This window comes from Vicugna pacos, chromosome 17 (assembly GCF_048564905.1).
Source record: "Vicugna pacos chromosome 17, VicPac4, whole genome shotgun sequence".
NCBI classification, from domain to species: Eukaryota; Metazoa; Chordata; class Mammalia; order Artiodactyla; family Camelidae; genus Vicugna; species Vicugna pacos.
The window spans coordinates 25166524-25192314 of NC_133003.1; the positions used below are offsets into that span (position 1 = coordinate 25166524).

The 25791-nt window shown below is 45.8% G+C and overlaps 1 protein-coding gene and 1 non-coding gene across 2 annotated transcripts in view; one reads left to right on the forward strand and one right to left on the reverse strand.

Moving 5' to 3' along the window:
- The first annotated feature begins 1257 nt into the window (after positions 1–1257).
- The window catches only part of CACNA2D3 (calcium voltage-gated channel auxiliary subunit alpha2delta 3), a 778957-nt gene continuing 754423 nt past the window's right edge, over positions 1258–25791 (forward strand). The window contains exons 1-2 of the mRNA XM_072941510.1: positions 1258–1379; positions 2055–2136. Coding sequence (XP_072797611.1) covers positions 1258–1379; positions 2055–2136 — 204 coding nt within the window. The remainder of the gene's footprint in view (positions 1380–2054; positions 2137–25791) is intronic.
- Positions 17293–17365, reverse strand: TRNAD-AUC (transfer RNA aspartic acid (anticodon AUC)). Its single transcript has one exon. It is a non-coding gene; the product is annotated as a tRNA-Asp (tRNA).

Here is a 25791-nt window from a genome sequence, read left to right on the forward strand (position 1 = left end):
CCTCGGGTCGGTCTTTACAGCTAGTCAGCGCAAGGGCCCCAGAAAGTTTCCAGTCACACCTCAGACCTCTCGCGGGGGCCAGGACTCGGAAAGCTGGGTCCGGGCTGGGGGCGGCGGCGGGAGAGGCTGCGGGGAAGTCTGGTTCTCCGGGCGCCCAGGGCTTCCCCGTCTTCCTTCCTCCTCGCCTCCGCTTTGGCGGACCGCGGGACCGCGCCTCCTGCCCCGAGGGTGGAGGTCGGAATGGGGAGCGGGTGAACCCCGGGCCTCAAAAGACTCTTATTTCCGAAATCCAGGGAGGCCGCCAGTCAGGATGGACTTGGAGCCGCAGTGCTTCGCCTCTCGGCCCTGCCACTCGCTGCGGTCGCGCGGGCCCCGGGCCTTCGCTGGCCAGAGAGCCAGCTGCCCGGCAGGCCGGCGGGTTTCGGGCACGCCAGGGCGGCTCCGGTGTGGCCCAAGCCCGGAGCCCAGCGCTCGTGCGCCCGCGTGGCGCGGACGGCGGCGCAGCGGGCGGCCGCGCAGCAGTGCCCACGCCAGACCGCCAAGCCCCGGTCCCAACCCCACCGCACTCCGCCCCATGCGACCCTGTCCGCCACCGCGAGCCCTGGCCCCCTCCTTAGACTTTGGCCTCTTCCCCGCACCCCTGCCCTCCGGAAAACTGCGCGGTGGGGCGACGGGTCGCGCCACCTCTGGGCCCCGCAGTACACGACCCTCCGCCGGTGACTTGGCCGAGCCCTGCGCTCCTGCCTGCACCCTCACCCTCAACTGGCGCGGGGCGCGGGGGGCGCGGGGGTCGGCCCGGGGCCAGTCCAAGAGTGGCGCCCGAGGCGGCGGACTGCGGAGTTGTAAAGAACTCGGCGGCCGCAGTGGGCCGGGCGGGGCAGGGCGCGCTCTGGCGCGGCCAAGGACACTGGAGTTTGCGAGTCCCCGCCCGCGCGGCGCCTCCCGCCCTCGCCACGGCCCGCCGGACTCCCGGGGCCGCCGAGGCGGGGCTGGGCGGCCGCCGCTGCGAGAGGCGCGTCTCCCTGCCTCCTCCCCCGCCTGCCTCCATCTCCACCTCTCTCCCCTCCCTCCTCCACTCCGCCCTCCGCCGCCCCCCACCCCCCCGCTCCTTTTTCTGCTCCCAAGTGCGCCGGGCGCGCGAGAGGCAGGCGGGGCGGCGCGGAGCAGGCAGCCTAGCGCTCTCGCCCACCGCCCGCTCGGCGCAGCTCCTCGCGGTCGCTCTTGTCGCCGCCGCCGGCGCGTCGGAGGGAGCCCAGCATGGCCGGGCCAGGCTGGCCGCGCCGCGCGTCTCGGGGGGCCTCGGCACTCCTGGCCGCCGCGCTTCTCTACGCCGCGCTGGGGGACGTGGTGCGCTCGGAGCAGCAGATCCCTCTCTCCGTGTAAGTGCCGGGTCCTGCGCCGCTCGGGGAGGGGACCCGGCCGCCCACGACCCGCTGTGTCCAAGTTTGGGCTCCTGCAGGTGCGGCGGGGCAGAACCTGCCGCGGGCGTCCGCCTCGCCTCTCGCACCTGCCGGCCGGGACCCGCGTGGGGTGGCGAGGCTGGGGTGGGATCCCCTGGTCCCCTCCCCGGGCTGGAGAGTGAGACCTGGAGAGGCTCACCTCCAGTGACAGCACCAACTTTGAATCCTGTTCACCGCATCCAACTTCCATGGGCCGTTTATTTACCCACCTCTTTGCTATCTTGCCATCTCACTTCTTTTGGGGGAGGGGGGAGGGGGGAATTCTTCCGACTAGTCTTTGCCAGGTGTTGCCCAGTTTGGGTGATCAAGTTTTCAGGTAATTATTAAAATAAAATTCAGTGATCTTTCCGGAGATTCTGGGAGACTTTGCGCATTCTGAACTATGTGACCCCCCTCGGACCCCCTCCCGCTCTGCGCTCTGCAGTTTGGTGCTGTTAGTTGTTACCGAAGCGCTTTCTTTCTTTCTTTCTTTCTTTTTTTTCCCTCCAATGTTATATCGCCCTACTCCTTCAGCCGCAGCCCCGTGTGTACATGTTGCGTGCATGTTGACTGTGACACGGTGTTACATTTGTTCTGTGCCCTTTTTCCCTGTAGGGTGAAGCTCTGGGCCTCTGCTTTTGGTGGAGAGATAAAATCTATTGCCGCTAAGTACTCCGGCTCCCAGCTTCTGCAAAAGGTAAGGTTTCTGTGGTGGCAGGAAGCGATGATTTTTCCAGCACAGAAAATGGAGGCAGATTTAGTTTTCCAAACAAACGTGAACCCCGAGCAGCATCAGTTATCAAGAGGTGTCTCTGGTCCCCCGGCTTCTTGGCAATGTACCTACCGTGCAGTGACTTCTCCCTACCAACCGGTTATTTTTAGATGACACTTGATTCTAAACACAAAGAAAAGCAGGATACTCATTGGCACTGTCCTGGCTGGGGCTTGGAAACTGAGTGTTTTTGCATGGCTCTCCTCTCAGTGTCGGTATTGCTGTTTCAGTGTGAGAGCAGATGCTCCTCTGGCCAAAAAATGCTAACTTCATCCAAGGGGCAGAATCAGTGCCTATGTTATGATGGCTTTCACCTTGCTTGCGTTGGAGGCTGGGGTTCAGTGTATCAGAGAAAGACGCTGCACTATTGTTTGTCATCCCTGCAGTTGTACAATCCCATTATTCCCCAATCATCTAGACCCAGGGCTGGGATGCATTACATCATTACAGATAAGGAGAATGACTGTGGTTATCTTTCCACTCAGCTGCACTGCTGGGTAATAACCTATGAGAGTAGTCCACAAACTTAAGAAATTGGTCTGCATCCATATAATTCTGGACAGTAATGAGAATAGAGAATTGATTATTAGGCTTTTATCAGAAGCTGCATCAATTTTAATTCAAACAGGCAAGCATTATGCTTAAAATTACATTGGGAGATATATGGTCCTTTGCCCTCCCCTCCAGGAAAAAAATGGGCTGGGGAGGAGAGATTAGAGGGGTTAAAAGAATTTTAAGTTAACAAATCAACAGGATTAATCCAAGAATTGTTTCAAAGATAGAAAATAAAATTGGCCTTTAGAGGATAATTCTCTGAAAATGGGTACAAACAGCTTAAATTGTTAAGTTAACTTTTAAGCATTTTAAAATGTGCTTTTTGGGCCAATGTAACATATGTGTCATGCATGCTGCCTGGTAACCAAGTACGTATTTTATTTATGGCATTCTGCTTTAGCGAGTAGTGTTTTTGGGGACATTATATGAAACGGTTTGTCACATAAAATCCATATATCATAATGAAGCATCAGCCCACAACGGAATGACAGAGATTAGTCTGGTTTAAAAATTGCCAATAGCCATATTCTCTGAAACTGTGGAAAGGTTGTTTGCTCAATTCTGTTATTTGGGGACAGAGTTCATTGAATTATAGGCAATTGATAAAAATTTGAAGTTATGATTTGCCTTTATGGAAGATGATAATTTACATACCCGTGACCCACCTCTCAGTTTATAGGAGTTGCCTTTTTGCTAGTATTCTTTTAATCTGGACCAGTCTGTACCCTGCTTTGGCATTTTGCCTGTGTGTCAGATGTTTTATGTGAAGAGTTCTGGCCTATTGCATTGCCTGTGTATTTTCCTTATGCTTTTAAAGAAGAGAACATTTTGTATAACTTTATTGAAAATTTTTCATCTGCATGTTGTAGTTTAGTTGCAGCACCTCTGAAAGTATCCCTTCAGAGCCAGTGAATGTTTTTCTGATTGTTCTTACATATCTTCTATCTCACATTTTGTAGGGAGCACATGAAATATATTTTTTCGTTTTCTCTGAAGTTAACACACACACAAACAATGGACAAAACCCCATCAACCACATTATTGACTACTCTATAACAGCAAATTGGAATAAGCTAAAATGCTTCTCTTACCTTCTCATCAGCATCCTTTCTGATATTGAATTCACAAGCCTTGCTTTGCTTTTGCCATGTTTGCAGCTTGACAATTGGGTAATTATTTCCAGCTGTTTATGGCTTTGTTGTTTCTTCCTGTTGCCTGGCGTTTTGTAATCTGATGCGAGGGGAAGGTGAGGTGTTGCTGGGCATTAGGTTCCAGGATGGACATTTGCTCTTGTGTTTAGATTGCAGTCCCTGGCCATGGAGTCCTGAGACATCCATGGCTTTGGCTTGCTAGGTGAGGACTTCCATGAATAATGGGACAGGGCATGTTAGACAAGTTGGGGAGCATTTTTGAGTTATCGCTTGTTTGCCTTGGTCCATTGCCCCCAAATATGATTGTATTTTTAAAATCATCAAAGAACATTGATTTAGAGCGCTCAGGGTATGAATGAGAAAAGATACGAGGTGCTCAGGGTGTGGGGAGGTGTAACATCATTTGGAAAAGAAAGGAGACCGTTGCCTTTCTCTTGATTATTTTCAAGTTTCTGGTCATTTACACAAAGAATAACTCCTCTGAATCAAAACGCTAGGCACCGTCCCATCATGTCACTTCATCCTTCACAATTAAGATACTCTCAAAATGAGTTAGAAAACTTGATTGAGAAATGCATTAACACTGTATGTAGTAAGGGGACTCAAAGGTGATAACACTATGTTACATAATAGACTAAGTATATTTTTAAGACATGGGCATTTAAACTTGATTTTCAGTTAAGTAAGGTATATTGTATACCATTGTACAATTTTCTGTACTCTATGTAGTTTCCCTAATTGACACTTTATGTTTTGAATTGATGTAGTATGTTCATTTTTAGAATGGGAGTTTAGTAATTTTTGCACTAAGGCAAAAACTTTACAAAATAGTTATTGTGAACATAAGTTAAATAATAATTGGTCATCTATTTTAAGGTGTTTGGAGACTGGGAAAACTGCCATTTTTGGTAACAGGTTTTTATTAGGTAATATAATTCCAGGTAGCAGTATTATCGCCGACTTCATCAACATAAATACAGCTATTTAACAATATACCTCATTGTCATGGCTTCAGAAAGGAGCATATTTTATCAGTTGTTTCTTTGTTTAATACCATGGCTTTCATTACTTTAGCTTATGGTAATTCATTTGGTATCCACTGCCAGACTTTTCCTATTTTTTCTTCTTTTTATCTTTGCTGAGCACAGAAATAGCAATCTATTAGTTCCTTATAATGAGGATATTTTTGATTTTGTAAAATACTGTAGTCCACGTTTTAGCAAAGTTTAGTGTTTCTAGTACAGAATGGAAGAATGTGGGACTTGTAGATAGAGCCGATATTGAGAGGTTTTATAGTTGGTATAGAATAGCGGGCCCCTGAAAGGGGAGTGCTGGTGAGCGGCTGTGTGCCTGTGTCCTACCTTGCTTAGCTGGCAGATACTGCAGGGTTTCCATACACCTCAACTTTTAATTAACTTTCTTATTTGACATATTCATGCCAGTATTCAGCTGTCTCTATCTTGCTTCATTTTTCCCAAAGAATGTGCTTTGTGTGGGTTCTTTTGGGGAGGAGTTTCATTACCTCTCTATTTTGGGATTCAGTGAGATGCATTCTAGTAGATCTGGTAACCTAGGCTGTTAAACTCATGGGCTCCACACCTTTAACATTCACAATTTAAAGGTATTAAACTGGCGTGATTCTCATTTCATCCTCCTTAGGGAGAATTTGGTAGGAGCCAGGTTTGTCACTCTGTTTAGTTCTGCATTCAAAGAAAGCACGTTCATGGGAATGAAGGGTTCCAATTACATTTTCCAGAATCACGATGATAAATACACAGCGGAAATACAGGTACTGTGTGTTTCTGCCATTAATGCTAGAAAAGAATTGACATTTACCTTGGATGCCTCATGTAGCACTTATCAAACATGCACTCCGTAGAATGCATAACCAGGATTTTGTGTTATCAACTATTTATTGAGAGGGTGGGTTTAATACATGAATGTGATGTCTCTTTCCACAGGACGGAGTCAGCAAAGTAAAAGGTTGGTTCTTTAAGCCATTTTGATAATTACAACTTTTCATCAATGTGGAAATCGATGGACTTTTAAATAAATAAATAGGAGTATTCACTTATCAGGAATTGGGTAGCAGTGTTGTGTTGCCTGTAGGAAGCCTGACACTACAGATTGCTTTATAGGGGAGGCGCTACTTGACTGAACACTTTTGTTGAATAAACATAGTTATTTGTCATCTGAGAGATTAATGCATTCAACCTATGCTGCCTGTGTTTTAATTCACGGAACCGCTTCAATTACTGGACTCTTCCCTGGCAGATGATTTTTCAAAGTCTTGAAATATTGGAAATGACAGTTTTCAATCTTTCAGGGCAGTTTATTGGTCTCATTAGCCCAGTCACCAGGACATCAGCAGAGCAGGCTAAACCAGTTAGAATTCAGTTCGTGTGTCATCCCTGCACATACGTCTAATTGCATTTGTACACTCATACATGGTCACTTGCTGACCCGATAAAGTTTTTTTTGTCTGGCTTTGCTAAGTTTTGGTCTGAGCCTCTTTTGTCCATTTCTTTTTCTTTCCTTCTTTTTCTTCTTCTGAGAGTTTCTTTTCTGACAGATACATTTCTGCTTTGCTTTTGCTCTCATTAGGAACTGCTGCAGCCTGCATTGCTCTGACTTACAGGTGCTAGTCAAAATTAAGGGAGATGAAAACATAGGCATGGTTTGTCTGTGGCAAACTCAGATTTTTAATTCCAATGTGGTTATTAATTTTGATCACTTACCCTGGTGATCTCAGACTGGTTTCATTTTATTTTATCTTATTTATTCTAATAGCAGTGTGCTTTTAGGCAAACACGTGAGAACCAAATCACCTGGTAATGATAAAATCTGTCGGACATGGGCAAGCACAAATAATGTTTCTAGTTGTGATGAAGACATGGCCGTGTATCAGGATGAACACAAGTAAAAGAAAGGTGAAACCATTACCCTGATCACCTGTGGCCCTGCCAGATGTCTCATTGTCCTGCAGTTTGGAGCACATATTCATGGAAATAAAGTTTGGGATTTTAGCCTTTGATCGATCCTCACTAGGTGTTTAGTGCTCCCACGTACACTGAACATTAAATGACTTGGTGTGTTGAGCTTACTTAAAGAGACATACATTTTCACAAGGATCCTTTGTTTCTGGTCTGCCATTAATCCAGATCTGTCATCACAGATACCAACAAATGGGCTTTATTCTTTATCTAGGTAAACGTTCTCTGTCAGATGGAAGTAGCATTTATTTCGGGGGTCCCCCCATCTTTTGCAGTCATACTGCTTATTGAAACAGCCTCCTGAGTTGAGACCCACAGGGTCTTCTAGACAGAGACGTTTAGCAGATTGCATATTCCCTGAGACACTGTGATTGGACTTAGAGGCTTGCGATGGCTGTGACTGAGAAAAAAAGGAAGTAGATGTAAATGCCAGCCTATGAGTTAGTATATAAGATTGCCCCTACCCCTTTTAATGTAATTTTTATACAAGAGGCATAATGGCCTATACTTCATCTCCAGTGACTGCAGTGATGCTTTTGTGTATCATGGAACAAGAGGAAAAGTTCCTCATGTCAGGCCCTTGGCTATATCGATAGAATCTTCATCAGCCCTCTTTGGTCCATTAAACAAAAGTGAGCTTCTCCTTCAAGAGAAGAAAATGATATAGCGGAAGAGGAGGATGCTTGATTTCTGAGTATTAAGTGACCAGCAGACTGAGGTGGTTGCTTCTTAAATGTAAAGCAGGCTCGAAGACCCCTCTCTGACACAGTCCAGCCTGATCATGACGACTCTCGGCAGATGAGGCATCTGCACAGCTGATGTGTTTAGGGGATTTCTATGTGTGTAGCCAGCATGTCTGCTTTTCAGAAGAAAGTTATTTTACAACTACACCTTTGAAAAGGGTCCAGCATGTCTTCAATAAATGGTAAACGTTTTAATTTCCATTTACTTTGAAACAACACTCATTGGGTGCTCCTTCCAAGGCTGTTTAAATAAAGGTGTATTATGGTTATATGTTGCAGAGCTTACTGGTTACCCCAAATCAAGATTACAGAAATAAACAACTCAATAGCCAAATTATTAATGGACATTTCAAGGCCATATTGAAAAGGAGAGCATTATCTCTTGACAAGAAATAGATGGCTATTTCCTCACTTTGTGCACATCCAAGTATTTATCTTGGCACCCGATATTGGAAAACAGTACCCTCCCAAGGTTAAAAGAGCTGTTATCCATGTAAATAATCTGGACTGGCAAGTTGGGCAGGCCTGCAAATGGCTACGGGTTCGCAGACCAGATCTCTGGTTACCCACTTTAGGTGAAGCAACTGCCTGTCGATATTTGGGGCTTGCACATGTCATTACCATTATATTTGTTAAGTTTGTGCATACGTGCATATGCCAGGAGAAACGGATGCTGTTTACAGAGTGTGCCAGATGCTGCCGGCTGATGGGGAGGACTGTTCTTGTCCTCTTGGGCTGCTAGTGAGAGGGGGTTGAGGGAACAAACCAGGGTGCTAGGACAGAAATGAGTTACCCAGTGTGCCAGGCTCGGGTTTGTCCAGCCTCTGAGATTTTTTGCAGCAGCTGCAGCAGAGGATCTGCTGAGACCTGGACCAGCTACATAATTTGTGGGGCCCAGTGCAAAAGGAAAATATGGGACCCTTTGTGAAAAAATTATGAAGAACGTCAAGATGATGACCACAGAGCATCACAGCAGGCACGGGGCCTTTTGGGCTGGGCAAAGTCCCCTGCAGGACAGACCTTGCTTGTTTGGGCTTTCTCTTTTTCCTCCTGGGTAGCCCATCTTCTCATTCTGTTTTAATGTTCTGGCCACAGTCAGTCATGGAGGTGTCCTTTGCCCATCTTTGTTCATCATCATAATAGGTACAAAGCTTGGAGCATTTTCAGAGACACATCTTGGGAGATTCAGTGTTGTTGAAGGAAAGGTCACTGGCTTAGGGGCTGTGGTGTTTGTCTCCTTATCTTTTCTGTAGGCATTTCCTGAGAGGCTTTGGGCAAATGGTCTAATATAATAGTAAAATCAGGTAGCACTTATTATTCCGTCTGTCGTTTCTGCGTTCCTGTACACAGTAAGTATTTCACATAAGTCTTCCTACTAAATTCTCTCAACAACCTAATGAGTCAGGGACTACCATTCACCCCATTTTTCAGATTTAGAAGTTGAGGCTTTTAGAAGCAGCCTCCTCCAGGTGACCAAGCTGGTCTTCCAGAGTCTGCTTGCCTGGCCACAGTGTGATTATATCCGCTTGTCTTTGTGTGACCTTTTCCATCTCAGTTCCTGTTTGAAAACACTGTGAATAATACCTGAGTTTCTCTACCTCATGGGTGTTTGGGAGGATTAACTGAGACAACATCTGGGAAATTACTTCTGAAACAATTAAAGACTGGGAAAACAGCTGAGAGGAGAAAGTTTGGAGTCAGATGGACTTGGCGTTGAGTCCCAGCTCTGCCATTTCCTAGCTGAGTCACCTTGCAGTGTGACACTTGTGAACCTGCAACCTCCAGTGTGAAAGAAGATCAGTATCTTCTACCTCAAAGGCTGTGGTGAGGATTAAATGAAATAAAATACATGAAGCATTTAGTGCCTGGCATATAGAAGCTTCCTGTTATTATTACTGGCCTCAGACGAATACAAGCTCTTTAGATAACCTTCACTGAGCGTCTGTGGGGCCTGGGTCCATAGACATAAATGAGCAAGTGCGTGAACGGGTGCATGAGTGCTGGGTGCTGGCATGTAGGAAGGTGGTCCCACCTGGCACCTGACCGGGAGGAGCCTGGGGAACCAGGTACTTTGGAACAGGAGGAGGCTGCTGTGGACCCAGCCTCTGCCCAGACCTTCACTCTTCTTCTTGAGGTAAGCTCCCTTCCCCCTGAGAGTTGGGGTGATGCCCACAGGAGGAATGGAGGCTTGAAGAGCCACTTGAGGGTCTTCCTGTTACCCTCTCCCTGGCTCGCCCTGCTATGCAGGCTGTGGGTCAGGCTGAGGAAGGACCAAGCCTTCCTGACTGCTCAGAGTGAGGACTGAAGCCACAGGAGAGATAGTGCGCCCAGCGATTTGATTTCCGTGCTGTGGGAGCACATCCAGAAGCCAGCCGCAGACACTCATTAATCCCAGTGTTCTCTTGGACAGTATTCCGGGCATTTCCTCCATGAGAATTCTTGCTGCTAGGCCCTTGGAGGACTCTAGACTTCTCCTAACAGCTTCCTGGGGGAATGGTACTGATGACCAGCTCGGGGACGAGTCACCTCACTGGGCAGTATGGTCTTTCCTCTAGTCAGGGGGCAGGGAGGTGCAGCAGCGCATGGGGACTGCCATCAACCACCCAGTCATGGGAGGCTCTGAAGGGCAGCTTTGTTTCTCTTCCGACTGGCCCTGCCCGCCTCCTCTCCAGAGCTTCCTTGGCATCTTCTGTTGTTGTGTTTTGGCCTTTGAGCATCTGCAGTCCTCTATGCTCTCCTTAAAGATGTTGAATGAGTGACATGTGCCATCCCTCTTTGTGTAAACGTAGGCACCAACACTTTGAAATCATGGGGGAAGTGATGCTATTGTGGTTGCATAACTTTTAACGATTGTTTATGCATAAAGCCATTATAGTCAGCAGTGAAAGTCAGATGTCAGTGACGAAAGTAAATGTGCAAAAGCTTTGGTGGTTTCGCTTGGGCCAAATAGTTCAGAAAATTGCCCAAGAATCATTTGTGCCTGGGAATGTTCCAAAACTACAAAGTCTGGCTTCACTGGTGGCTTCTTGAAATCCACCAATGTCATAACCAGCTCAGGTGAACAGATTGTTCACTGGGACTGGAGAGGAAAGAAATGGGCTTTTTTGAAGGAGTGTTTAATGAGCCAAGCATTCTTCGTATTAAAGTAGATAATGTAAGGCATCTGATGTGGTCCTTTGTTTCACTTGGAGGTGGCTGGCCTATGTTACCTGCCTCTCAGAGGTGGGGCTTGCGGCTCAGGGAGGTGGAGCACTTGCCACGTGGTGGGGCTGGACTCAAGCTGGAGTGTATTTTGACCCTCAAGCCTTTGACTTTTCTTTGCAGCATGTGGGCTGATTCTATCTGAACACAAGCTTCAGTCGGGTTTTCAGGACCTCAGCAGAATGAGAAGGGTCCTGGTGGGTGGGATGCCGGCACCCTCTCTGGTTTCTGTCCCCCAGACATGGTGTCCTCAGGTGGGGTTTTGGGACGTGTGCTTTTTTGGCAGCTTTTTTGGAAGACCGACTTTCTGGACATCTTGCCCCCGCAAGGCTGGAAAGGACTTCCTCTACTCCGCGTGGGCTGGTGCTGAGGTGGGACGGGAACAGTTCCTAAGGGAGACTGGGCAGGTTGACTGGAGGGGTCCTGGCTGGCAGGGGAGAGGTGGTGATGTTGGGCACTTTATGCCTCTGCTTAGCCTGGAAGGAAGGGCTGCCAAGGAAGAGAGTATTTTCCTGAGCAGGATGTGGTGTAAGCTAAGACATGAGGCCTCAGCTATTGTGCAAAAGGCAGGGAGCACGTTTTCCTCCAAAAATCAAGCCTACACTTCATCTGTCTGCTCGGGTCCCTAAGTATTACGATGAGTGAGTGCGTGCCTCTTACACTTGATGATTTGAGGCATTTTCCTGAGACTGGTGTTTGCATTAACAAGGAATAAAAGGTATAATTGGCCCTTGGAATGCCCCCAAGTCTAGACCCTCCCATGCTATAAACTTGACCCTGAATTTCCTTCTGGATATCTCTTGGCTCCCAGGAAAGAACCTGTCTGGTTTTAGAAGGATCTAGATTTCTATTACAGTGAGCCATGCACAGCTGAAAAGAGATTTTTAAAAAGAGCATGGGCTTTGGAGTTGCATTCCACTCTGCCAGTCACTAATTTTACCTCCCTGAGCCTTGGTTTGCTCATGGACAGAACAAAACTAATAATATAATCACCTGTGTCATAGGGCTTCGGGGAAGGCTAAATGATAGAACACGTATGAAGTCATTTAGAGCAATATGTGGCACATGGGAAGCCTTAGTTCTGTGGCTGCTCTCTCATTTATAGTGTCCACTTCATTATTACTGAAGAGCAACAGAGACTCCTAGAATTTTAGTCACTTTGATCCCATGATGAGTTCATAAGGTTAAGGCAACATACGTCATACACATTTAATGTGACAGGGGCACAGTGGCAAACAGAAGCATTTATTATGTTCCCACGGAGGTGGATTTAAAATTTTTTTGCTTTCTTTCTCAGATTCTCCATATCCTGTCCCTTGTACAGTACAGGTGGGCAGCTGAGGGATTCATTTTTGTTCTTGGTATAACATTGGATTGTAATTTGCAAAGCAAGGTGAGAGAAACACCAGGCAGGCATTTGACTCTTTGTACCTGCGCCATCCGAAATGCCTTTTCTATTGTTCTTTGTTGAGGCAGAAGCAGAAAAATAGGATAAAAAGAACAATTGGTGTGGGAGGCAGTAAATCCATTGGAGGTAGGCAGTCTTTGACCACGAGTCATAACATGTGTTTTCACTCCTAGCCTCCCACCAGTTTCCATTATCACTGAAATTTCTATTAGCACAATATGTCACATCATGTACAAATAGCTCAACGAGCATAGGTTTTTGCCCTACTGACAAAAAATGATGGTCATTCGGCTTCTGGGATAGTAAAGCTCAAGTTTGAATGTTCTTTCTTCTTGCATTTTGGCCTGGGCCCCAGTCAGATGCTGTGCTTTTGCACATTAGAACAGAGGGCACACCTTGAGGGAATCACTGTTAGGCAACCAGTAAAAGGTGTGTGTGTTGATATACATGGTGTGTTTCCCTTTGTTAAAAACTAGTAACTACTTTAAAATCCCAGGGTCTGTAGCCAAGTTCCAGTATTTCAGAACATCAGGAATCATCTGGTCACCCTGAAATAAGATGTAATCCTCTCAGGGAATGGCTCACAGCTCACTAATCTTTTGAAAAAAGCCAACAATACACATTTCCCAGAACAGGAATTTCAGAATTATGGAGCTCTTTCTGGATTTCCTACTTAGACAGCAAGATTTTAAGTTTTTTTGCATGAAACAAAAGTACAAACGCCCTGTGAGTGATATGAAAAATATATAGACTTAGAAAGAAATTTGAGGATTATTGATTTTTTAAAAAATTAACTTTTAAGAGAGGCAGTTGGACTTGGAAAGGCAGAACTATGTAGAAGGAAGAGTCTGGATCTCAGGCCTATCGAGGGTAGAATCCAGTGCTGCTGCTGACCAGTCATTTGACTCTGACAAGTCAGTTGCTGAACCGCAGTGTTCTTACCTGTCAAATGGGCACGATGGCACTAACTTCTAGGATGAAGTTGAGAGGTATAAGTGAGAATATGCACACAGGATGCTTAGCAACAAGGGGCTCATGAGAAGTGTGTAGAAAAGATGGGCTGCTGTTGTTGTTGTTATTCCCCAGTAGCTGTGCCCACATATCAGGGCATGATGGCTGCTGAAGATAGTAGTCAGGCCACATGGAGGCTTTCACTAGAGCTGCCCACCATTGAGCCCCACAAGGTCTTTTTAGGAAGTAATCATAATAATGATGCAGGTACTTTATTTGTATGGTGTGCCATGTGCTTATTTGCATTATTTCATTTATTTCCTCACAACCACTCCTGAGGTTGGTTCTCTTATCATCTCTATTTTAGAGATGCAGAAGCCAAGACAGAGAATGTAACTTGGCCCAAGGCTACCCAGTTCCAAGTGGCAAAGACAGGCTGGGGCCCTGGGTCTTGTGAAGCCTGTTCAGCTGCCTGGTCTGGGCTAGGGTCGAGGAGAGGCATCTGGACCAGCAAGTTCTCCATGCTTTGGTCTTAGCCTGCTATTGGCTTATCAGGCTGGCTGGTGGAAACTTCTTTCCTGTCCTTAGTCTTTTCCCCAATGGAGCTTTCAGTCTTTTTGGTACATTGTCATTTGTTTCCATAATACAGAATTAAAAAGGAACAAGAGCTGGAATGAGGGGAGGGGCCAGTACACCCTCTCTGTTTCTATAGATTTTTCCTTTTATTATAATAAAATGATGTTGCTTGTCTTTTGATTTCCTTTGAGGGGCAGCCACCTCTCCCTCATTAGATCTGACTCTTTTTGAAGCCTTTCTGAGAATCTCATTGATTTTGGTTATATTTCCCTTTGTGTATTCCCCATGAGGGTAATGGATGATGGTGTGAAAGAGCCAGCTTGGGCTCTGGGACGTTGGTACAAGACAGATCTGGCTTTGAGATCCAGCTTGGCTCTTGTTAGCTTCACTTCTGGGCCTCAGTTTCCTTATCTGTAAAATGGGGGTGATGGTGAGGTTTAGCTACGTGGTTGTGTGGCATCAGTCTTAGCACAGAACCGGATGTCTGGAAAGTGCCCAGTAAATTTTAGCTCCTTGATTTTTGTCATCCCCACTCTTTGTCTATCTTTCCTGGATGTTTGTTGGTGGTTATTTTTCTTTTATTTTTCGCAGAAGCCACAGTTATGTTTTTCCGCATGATTGACAGCTAGCTTGAAGGCTACAGTCCTTGGACCCACAGGGTCAATTTTATTTTGCATGAAATGAGCCTGGCAGATCTGTCCATGCCCCTGGCAGTTCTGGGGAAGTGTGATATCCTGAGGACCCTTATCTCTTTTGGTGGGGGTTAGGGGTGTGGAGAGGGAGGCAGGTGAGCTAGACCAGAAATTCCTGAAGGGCAGGCTCACACTTTCTGATGGGAGAGGGTCCTCCTCTGGCACTTAGCATAGAGCTACCTTTGGGGTGGGCTTCAAAGGCTGTTTGTGGAATGCATGAATGTACAGATAAACAAAGGAGGCTTTTCCTGATGTTCACACTTTGGTGATGGGAATAACGCTGTTGAGCACAGGTCAAAACTAGGTCCTTCACATCCCTTTTCTCATCTACGCTCCAATGCTGGGTTTTATGAGCCCCTAGCACCAGGTGTATTTGCTGCAAAAAGTCAGGGCTGCCTCCCAGCTACAGTAATCCAGCTGTGAAGCCCTGCAGGCGGGTCCTGTGCCCACAACCAGCTATGTGCCAGCAGGGACTGCCAGACATCTGAGCCAGCTGGTCCTCACTTCTCTCAGCTTGTGACCCTCTCCTTGTCGCTGGAGAGTATCCTAGCCCATCTCCATCAGCACCCTGAAAACACTGCCCAGTCTCCCCACTCTGAAGCCTCCTAGCCAGGCAGAGGGGTCCCGGCGCCTCCGCAGCGCCAAGTTGAGCAGCTGCGGCCGGAGCACCGCAGTGCTGGGCGGGTGTGCGAGGAGCACCAAGCGAGACTGATGGGGCCGCTGCAGCCGCCACCATCAACCTGGGGGCGGCAACTCGGCAAAGGCAATTAGGAAGCTGCCGCAGCTAATTCCATGAAGCACTCAAACGCCACATTCCCAGTGAATGTGAATTTTAATTTCTGTCCCTTTCACCTTCACATGTGGTCATTACCTGGCCTTCTCAGAGGCCCTGCTGTCGTCAAGATGCTGCATGGTATTTGCTGAGCATGATGTCACCTTCTCTGTGCAGCTTCCTTTTATTTTACACTTATTTGTTTATTTGTTTAGTTATTTTGTACATCACTGGGACTGGGTTTCTGAGTCTGTGCACTGCAGACACTCAGGAGCTGCATCTTCAACTGCTGCATACAACTGCAGCATCCACGAAGCAGCGCTACTCACTCTTGGGCTGCATCCCAGCTGCACCCTGCGTCCAGCACCTCCACACAGGAGGAGACCTTGTGAGAGGCCATAAAGCAAGTTTGGGTAATTTGCATTTGTGTCCTGCAGGTACAATTGTCCACTCTCTTTTTCTCAGCCTGGCCCATGGATATGATGAAATCCTGCACCAAGCACAGTCCCTCTGAGATAAGGGGGAGCAGCTGGCTGGGAAGTGGGAATTAAATTATATGGATTTAATGGGGGTCAGTTTTGCCAAAAGCTCTTTAGCTCCAGCCCCCCTCCCCTCTTCCTCATTATCGGATCCAACAGATTATTTGAGGTTTTTGGAGAGTCTCATGTCTGGCTCCTCCCTAGGACTTTATTCTGTGGAGACCGTGAAGCTTCTTGGATGACTTTTGCTTTGTGGAGCACTCCGTGTTATATCACACTCAGAATTTGCTGTGCAGTCCCATAGTCTCCAGAATCTGATGCCCCCCTTCTAGCATCCTGCCAAGCCTGACTACTCACTTAGAAGGAAACAAGAAGATGTCCTAGTTGGGGCAGATCTTGGGAACCAGCCCCTCCAGCTGTAGGTGCTCCGGGTCTGGTAGCGTGCCCCAGTGAATCAGGAACAGGCCAGGCCTGGAGGACTGGCGTTTCCCCTCCTAGGCCCCGGCTTGTGCAATGATCAGGGCATTGAGGCCACAGAGGGGAGGAAGGCTCCCAGTCTCACAGCGGGCTGCTTGAAGAACAGAAGGAGGCACCCTCTAGCCCCATGTCCCTCTATTCCCTGTTGCAGGCCTTTCAAAGCTCCTCTACCAGACTCCACAGGAAGCCTTCTCTACTTCCCAGGCAAAAGGGCCTTTGCAAACTTTCCTCCAATTAAATCACATTTAAGTCTGAATTTCACCTAGAGAAAATGTTCCCCCAATGTCTGTCTTTTTTAACAGCCAAAATATTTTGTCCCAGTGCGTCATCGGGGAACATCCCCGTTATTAACACAATATCCATTAGTGAAGTGAGTAGGAGACAGAACAATTAGTCAAGTGTTTATTCAGTACTAATGAACCCATCTGGAAACCCGAGGCCTCAACCAACTCCTTTTCCACAATAGAGGTTCAAATGTCCAAATGCCTCTTTTGGGGGAGAATATCATGGTCTGGGAAAATCTCTGGCTATCTTAACAGCCTTACAAGAACACACTAACTTTTGACCAAATGTTGGAAATGTTTTCTTCCTTCTTTCCTTCACTCCCTTCCTTCCTGCTTCAACAAACACTCCTTGAATATTCAGTTTGGTGTGCAGAGCTGTATTAGGTGCCAAAATCCCTTTGCTGCTGTGGCTACCTTTTGCATCCTTGTCCTGAATGCTTCAGTGACAGCACCCTGCTCAGTCCCCAAACACTCAGGCTGTGTCACGCCTCTATGCTTCGGCCCAGGCCATTCCAGCCGTCTACATTGCTGCCCTGTTGCCCTTGTCTGCTGAGCCCTGACCCTACAGGATGTCAGACTTCACATGCAGAAATATCACCTGAGGAGCTGGTTAAAATGCATGATTTCAGTAACTCATCCCAAGATATTTGGACTCAGAAAGCTTGGGCCAAGGCCCAGGAATCTGCATTCGAACAAATGTCTTAGGTAATGCTGATGTTGGTGGTCCAGAGACCATGTTTTTTTGTTTGTTTGTTGGTTTTTTAGGTGGGGTAATTAAGTTTATTTATTGATTGATTGATGGAGGTACTGGGAATTGAACCCAGGACCTTGTGCATGATAAGCACATACTCTCCAACTGAGCTACACCCTCCCTGCTCAGAGACCATATTTTGATAAACACTATTTATATCCCACCTGTGGAAAGCTTCTAGCTTCCCCTAAAGACATCTGATCATTCCTTCTCTTTCCTGCTGGGAGGAAATGTGCACATCTTCCTGCCGTGGTTTGCTTATGTATCTGTATGCCTGAAGTCTGTTCCATCCTGGGTGGAGGCAGTGGCTGCTTGGCCCCTGAACCCAGCCAAAAGCTGGCACGGGTACAGCCTTGCTCAGCGTGCATAATGTAACTGGAGATTTTCTATGCTATAGAAATGGGGGCTTTGGAACAAGTCAGGCATTTTATCTTTTAAGTTAGAAAGTGCCCAGGAGCATATCTGATGGTTGAAGCAGTTTATTTATAAACCGCTGAGCATAGTTGAAGTGGCCATTCTCTGATTTGTAAGATGGAGAGAAATTTGTTGACCTGTCACCAATGTTTTTTCTTCTTACCAAGTAGGTTACTGGGACCTGTGGTTACCAGCCCTTTAACAGAAAATTGTTTGGTGAACGTCAGTATGACAGATGCCATCTGCTTCCCGTAAAGTCTGCTCCTAATCTCTCTGGTACAAGAATTGCTCCCCCAGGGGCCCATTGGGCACAAAAGTACATTTTTTTCTAAGTCAGCAGCTTTCAGACTTTTTTGACCATGGTCCACAGTGAGAAATACATGATTCAATGCAACCCTTTCCACACAACTTCACATTTGAAACCCAAGTTTTATGAAACCACTTAGCTTTATTCTCTGCAGTGCAATCTGGTCTATTTGATTTGACAAGACTCTACCACTGTATTCTGTTCTGTTCTGTTCTGTTCTGTTCTGTTCTGTGCTGTTCTATTCTATTCTATTCTATTCTATTCTATTCTATTCTATTCTATTCTAACCTATTCAACTTTATGCATTTTAGAAGGATGGCTATGAGCAATAAATTCATTTCACAACCTAATACATGTGTTAAGGAAAAAACAGTGCTCTAAATGTAAATTATTGAGTAGTTTAATTTTATTCTGGAAGGTGTAGTGTTGATCTTTCAGACTAAAGCAGGGTTTTCCCCAATAATATTGATAGATGGTGATAGCTAATGTTTGTCAGCCAGTTGCAATGCTAAGCTCTCTGTATAAATTGATTTCACCGCTCAACAGCTCCATGTGATAGGTGCTGTGATAGCCCCATTTTCCTGATGGGGACATTTAGGTTCAGGGAGGTAAAAGACTTACCCAAAGTCATAGGCTAATGTAAGTGATGGCATTAGTTCTTGAGCACAGAGCTCTCTGACCGTGACACCTGTACTCTTTCCTATAGTTACATTTGCCTTTTCCTGTTGCCAGTGGCCACCTTAGTTGGTCCTAAGTGTTACCTCTGGGCTGCTGTGTGGGAAACTCAGAGGCAACATGGGGGGTGGCATGATGGGGGGGCAATGGGGAAGAAATGTGAGAGAAAGGGAGGAGAGTGGGAGAGGGAAGTTTGGGGAGGACAAAGTGAGCAGTGGTCTTCAAAACACCTGATATCTTACTTAGCACTTAGAGAATTTACAGAGGTTTTGCATTTATGTTATATTGGCCTCCTCCTCTTGGGGCATCTACTGCATCTAGTGTTTGTTATTGTACCTGGTGGTCAGTTATTTGTTTTCTGATTTCCTCTCTGACCTGGGGTCATCTTTCAGAGGCCAGGAATGATGCCTTATCCTTCTTGGCATGCTCAGGACCTGGCCCAAGGAGATACTGCTTGAGTGTTTGGTGAATGAGCAAGTGCATGAAGAGATCCTTTAGTTTAATCCTCGCAAGTTAACCAGCCCACAAGTACTTTTCCATCCCCTCATATTGCATTTGAGGAAACTGGGCCCAAGATCCTAAAGTTAGTGATGGAAGAGCCAGTTGAAGGATCATCACCCCCAGATACGAAAGTGACCAATATGTTCATATTTATTTGTTTTTTGAGGATGAATTTGCTTATCCCACTTCTTAAGAATTTATCTTCCTACCATCTGAATCTGGATTGCTGACTCGGTTTCCTGGGTTTTTCTTCTTTTCTTTTTCTTTTTTTGGTTGTTTGGGTACCATGTGGCTGGACCAGAAGGTCACAGGGCTAGAGAGGGCAGGGCCCTGCCTGGGGGTCTGAGGTCCAAGATCCTGCCGTGGCTCTGACACTGCTGAGCTCATGGACCTGGGTCAGCTCAGTGCTTCTCCCTGAGCCCACACTTTGTAGAGCTCCAACGATCCTCAGTGCTGCAACTCAGGACAGTTCCAAAGGATAACAGATCCTACATTACTTCCTGTCAGCTCCACCATGAGATGAGTGGTCCTCTTTCCATTTTGCCAGTGTTCATCCATCCTAACAACATCTGTTGCCCTGTCTCTGCCTGCACTAGGCACCTGCTGAAGTTGAGGGAAGTAGGGAGATGCTGCTGGCCCTGCCTCAGGATGCTTAGAATCTCTTAGGGGCAGTGACTTATACCAGTGCAAACTCTTTAGAAGACAGGACAGACTTAGCCAAATGGCCAAGAGAAGACAGAGTAGCATCTTGGTAAATTCTCCTCTACAATTTTGCTAATGTTATTTCCCAGGAGTCTTTGTACCACAGACTTGTGTCATCATTGAATGTAAAAGGCAAAAATAAAAGGGACTAAAATATTTGACATATGATGAAGTTCTGTGATATTTTAGACAGTGAGTAAATTGATATTTATATAACCTGGTATATTCATTTCCCCTGATCCACCCTCCCTTGAATGTTGACTTAATAACATGCCTGCCTAAATGACATTAATTGCTTTAAACTGCCAAATTTAAAAAAAAAGCCAGCATTCATTCAACAAGTATGCTGTGTGTGATCTTTTATGATTGAAACCAGGAAAGAAAAGCTGAAGTCTCTTGGGGGAGAGAAGGCTGAGATGTAACCTGAGCAGCTCAGGAAAGGAGACTTGTGCATCTCAGGAACACCAGCTGCTTGGGCCAGATATAAGCAGTGGAGCTGAGGGTTAAGTTCATGGCACTGGAAACTGGCTGTAGGTTCAAATTGTGGCTCCACTTGTGGATAGTATACAGGCTTGAGCAGGTACTTAGCTCCTCATTTTACATTTTCCTCTTCTTTAAGTGATCCCTATCTCATTGGACTGTTGTAAAGATTACATTAGACCATGAATCTAAAATTCAGCTCAGTGACCGGCAGTTGTAGGCATCCAGTGAATGGCAGCTACCATTATTTTAATTCTTACCATTTTGGAGTCATGCACCCAACCTCTGAGGTCAGTGGTATTGCCTGATCCAGAGGCTTTCAGCTTCCCAGAGCAAAATCTTTGGGCTTGTTCATGGCTCTATTTTTGGTTGCCATAATAGTCTCCATCAGTAAATATTTGCAGAATAAATGAATGAGTGTGGGGAAAGAATGAACTTTATAGGCTGAGAAAACAGACTCAGCGAGGCTGGCCCGATCATTAAGGACAGGACAGAGATTCCCATCAGGTCTATTCTGTCCTCAGCCATGACCATCAGCTAATGGGGCTCGTTGGCTCCTCTCTTTACTGTTTCCTAAATTTCTGGGAGCAACACCATTTGTCCCCTTTGATCTGAAGGTGAAGTGTGTGTGTGTGTGTGTGCACATGCACTTTCCAGGATGTCATCCAAGAAGTTAGGTCATATTAGATGTAGCCTCATGGTTGTTTAGAAACTAATTGTTTGGTCAATTTTCATTCTGTGGTGAAATAACAGGCTAGTAACTCTTCTTTCTTTGGGGGAAAATCTCCTTAAAAGCTTGTATGTTCTGAAATACCTGCAGGGTCCCACTGGATGTTGAAGTAGGCCACACCCATCAAGGCCCCATTCGAGGTGCTTTTTCTGGGACTTGATAAGGGAAAGCGTTTCCCTTTGAGCTACTTATGTAGGTATCATCTTTCTTTTGTATGTTGCAATGGTGATTTAAACCTCCCAGCTTACCCCCAAGCTCCTCAGATTCCCATTGCAATAAGCTATGAAGCTTCACTGTTTGTCTTCTTTTTCAGATCCATTTTGTGGGGAAGATTGCTAGGTTAAGAGAAGAAGGGAAGGAGAGGCAGAGGGGCTGAAGTGTGAAGAGGAGTACTTGTTCTTTTTAAAAAGTCCTTGAATTCAGCCCTTGAATAGTGCAGTATAAATTTGAGAGATGATGGCTGTTAATACTTTGCTTCTTGTATAGCAGCTTTTAGTCCATCATGTCAAAATACATCAATAACACATTCTTTCTCCATTCCTCCATTTCATGTGTAGGGAGGAGTTGGAGAGTATCTCCAGAGAGAACATCACTGCCTTGGACCATGGTTGGTCCCTAGCATGAGCACGAGAAAATCTGAATCTCATGGTTTCTTTCATTTATTCATCCATGTATCATTGTTTCATTCATCATTCACTCATTCATTCATTCAACAAACGTTTTTGCATCTTGCTACTTTGTCCTAGGTATTTTGCTGGCTTTAGGGTAGAGGACAACGGAAAGAAGATGCAGTCTGCACCCTCACGGAGATTACAGTCTAGTGTGGGAATCAGGCATTACTCAAAGAATTAGATAATGCATGCCCATCTCTCTGCAGTGCCATGAAAGCACACTGCAGCATGTGACCAGAGGACCTGCTCTGGTCCGGGATCAGAGGACGCTTTAGTGAGGGGATGAGCTCCAGCAGAAACCTGAGGGATGGCAGGAATTAATATGACAAAGAGACAGAAGATGGTATGCTCAATCCTTTGTGATGCTTCTTCCCGTCCCCTGGCCTGGCCTTATCACCTCAACTGGGCCCATGTTTCAGCTCCTTGCATGACTTCTGGATCCCGAAACTCATTCCCCACTTTCTTCTCAGCCTTTGCTTCTTCTTGTTCCCACTGCCCTTAAATCCCACCCTTGTCCCTAGAGCTGCCTGTTGATTTTTCAGTCCTCATGGTCTAGTTCTTTAATTCAGCTGGTGAGCTCCTGCTGTGCCAGGGGCTCAGTCCTGGGCCCTTAGTTGCTATGGCCTTTGGGAAGCCTTTTCCCATCTCTACCTCTTTTCCCTTTTATACCTTCCCCATGGTCATCATAGTTGATCTTCGTTTCTAATTACTTTGCACCATCATTAGGCTTTTCCCCTCAGCTCCACAAGCTTTTTGAAGCCCTTTTCTGTCTTTATCATCTTTGTTTTTTCTGTGGAAAAACTTTGTGATGATGATGATGATCACACACTGATCATCTGACTAATATACAAATTGTATATTTGTATACTGAAATAACACATAAATTGTTGAACATTTACCAAGAGACAGATTAAAGCACCTGGTACATATTAGCTCATTTAATCCTCACAACAACTAAGATATTTTGTTGTTACCCATATTTAACCAATGAAGAAACCGAGACACAGAGACTATTACTTACTTTCCCAGAGTCACTTGGCTCAGAGGTGATAGAGCGAGGATTTCAGCTCAAGCCTTTTGACTCCTGTGTCTGTGTCTGTAACCATTGCACCACACTACCTTTCTAGCGCGGCCTGCCTTTGTTGAGTTGTACATGGTGACAGGTGCACTGTGTCCCCCTCCCAGAGAGTGTACAAGTACAGCAACCCTGAGTGATAAAGGAGTAGCTAGCTAACGCTGGTCCTCCAGGTGCCAGGAGAGGCAGGGGCACGACTAGATTTCTGTGCTTCAGAATTTCTTCGTATCACAGGAAGTAGAGAGCAAGGTTGATACATGCCTTGGTCATGCTATCAGCCCTGCTGGGCTCTGACTAGATTCTTTTTCCCTAGTTGCTTTTCTTCCCAGGACTAAAAAAGCCCCAAGGCCAGTCTAAGTTGTTGTGTAGGTGACTTCCCCTCAACAGAAATGCCAAATTCATTATTACAGGTATGAATTGTCTGTGTGACCACATGGGCTTCAAAAGGTGCCAGAGACAAGAATGTCCTTGCACTACAGTGTTCAAGTATAGATGGTTAGATGACCACTTGAGAGAGAAAATAGCTGTGATAAACTATAGCTTTTAAAATTACTCAGTGTTGTCTGTTTATTGTAGAAAATTTTGGAAATAGAAATAAAAAGTAAATAAAGACAAACAGCTATCCCATTATCCTAACCTGATTACTGTTAATATTTTGGTGTATTTCTTCCTTTGAATATGTGTGTGTGTGTGTGTGTGTGTACATTTACACACACACTTATGTATATTTATTTTACATAAATGGGATCATATTGTACTAATTTATAATGGCAGGACATTTCAGAGTGGATTTCAGCAGGGTAGGGACCACTTAAATAATTCTTTTTCCTATGAATAATAAATTTCATCTCTCCTTTGAAAAACTGGAAAGTACCAAATGATACAATAAGAAAAAAATTATTCCTAATCTTATGATTCAGGAATAACCATATTAACATTCTGCAGCATTTCCTTTGGGCTGCTTGAAATTAGGATCAGACTGTAGACAGGAAATTATTTTGTTTTTCCCCCTAACTTTATCTCATGAAAATGACCCTTTGTCATTTAATATTTTTTAAAATGATTTGTTTTTTGGCTCCAAAACTTTTCCCATGTGGGTGTGGTGTAACTTATGTCATCTTTCTCCAATGTTGGACACAAAGGTTGAAGCCCAGGTTTTCCCCCAGTGTAAACAATGCTTTGATGAACATCCTTATCTCTGTTGGTTCCTGATCATGACCTTCAGAACCATCCTTACAGGGGGAATCTCAGTGCCACAGATAATGGCAAATGTTATTATTTTTAACTCTTTATTCCAACTTTCATTCCTTAGGACTATAGGAATTTGATTCATTAAAAATATTGGACTATACAAATACAAATAGAGCTTTAAAATATTCTAGAGATCACCTGTGTGTTTGTTTTAGCTCTCTGTGCAGTTTGGAGGGAGGTCTTAGGATGTCAGATGCCACTTTAAATATTTGTTCATAGGAACCCCAAAAGAGTTTGAGTTTTGGATTGGCCTCTTACTCTAAAATACTGGCTTTGAAAAGATAGACCATGATCTAAGTGTTGGCTGGGGGAACACAAGCTGCCTCCTTAGTCTCCTCAGTGCAGTTGTTTTTTGCAGTCAAATAAATTAAGGGTAACAGTAATAATAGGAATTACCAAGAACTAATTATAAAATGAGGTATGTTGCCAATTATGTAGCGGTATCTCAGCCCCAGAGTAAATGGAGATATTTGCAGATGCGACTTGTGTACACAATGCCAGGAGGCCAGGGGGTTGCGTTTTGAAAATGACAGCACTCAGGATGTGTATAAATGAATTTCTGCAGCCTGGATGCCAAACTAGAAGCTGTTTACTGCTAGCTTGAAAAACTGGGACTCTAGACATTGTCAAGAATTGTATTTTTTTCTTTTAGAGAAGTGCCTCCTTACCCACTTAATATCGCTAAAATGTGTAAGAAAGACAAGAAACAATTCCAGGTGCTTTCTGAATGTGGGTGGTTCTAAACAGCAGAACCTCATCGTGCCACTGAATGTCCCTGTGTCTCAGGGAACTCTCCAGGGAAGAGACTGATGTAACTGGACAAGAAAACATTGGTAGGGAGAGAAACTAGACTTCCCTGTGCGGCAGAATGGGTGAGGCTGTGTGGAGAGTGAGAGTGACCCACTGTGGCCAGGTGATGATAGGGTTCCTTCAAATGGTCCCTTTTCATGGTGAGCTCCGTGCACTACAGCATCCTTCATGCATCCATCAGGGCCCCAGGAAATGATAAACAGTCGTGGATGGTGGGGTTGTTCTTCAGACAAGTCACTGAATCTCTCAGCCTTGTTTCCCTGATCTCAGGAAATAAGATGCTGGTTGCACCTGCCTCCAGAAAGGGGATTGCTATGAGGATGAAGTGACTCATGGTGGTGCTTTGTACGCTGCCCTGGGGGTTGAGACCTCAGTGGTGGTCATCCAGATTTTCAGCCCTGCTGTCTCTTAGGAATTGAGTGGCCACACTACCCTGGGGAGAGGCTTGGAGGTGGCCCCAGGCTCCCCAGAACATGCGCAGAGCCCTCACCTTTCCTGCAAGCTGGACCCAGCAACACCCACTGTTAATAGTGTGTGGCTAGTTTCCACACCGCTGTCATGGACTGAGCAGCAGAAATCAGGAGAGCAGGAGACTGTGCAAAGCCAAACTGGGCCCTTTCTCTTTGTATTCCACCCCCTGGACCCCTCCAGGTGACTGATGGCCTTTGCTGCCTGGATCAGCTTTTGACTTGTCTCTCTTCCCACTGATGTTCTGCTGCTCTGTTATGTAAATCTCTTCTCTCCTCTGGAAGGAAATCTGGCTGAGACAGTTTATACCTTGGCAGGGAGACTTCTCCTTCCTCCTGCTGAGGACAGATTGAGGACCCCGTTGTCAGCTTGGTGGGAGCCCCTTTGGAGCTGACATGAAGTTGCAGCCCCATTTTCTCTACAGAGGAACTCTGGCCCAAGTCTCCCTTCCACCATTGGCAGG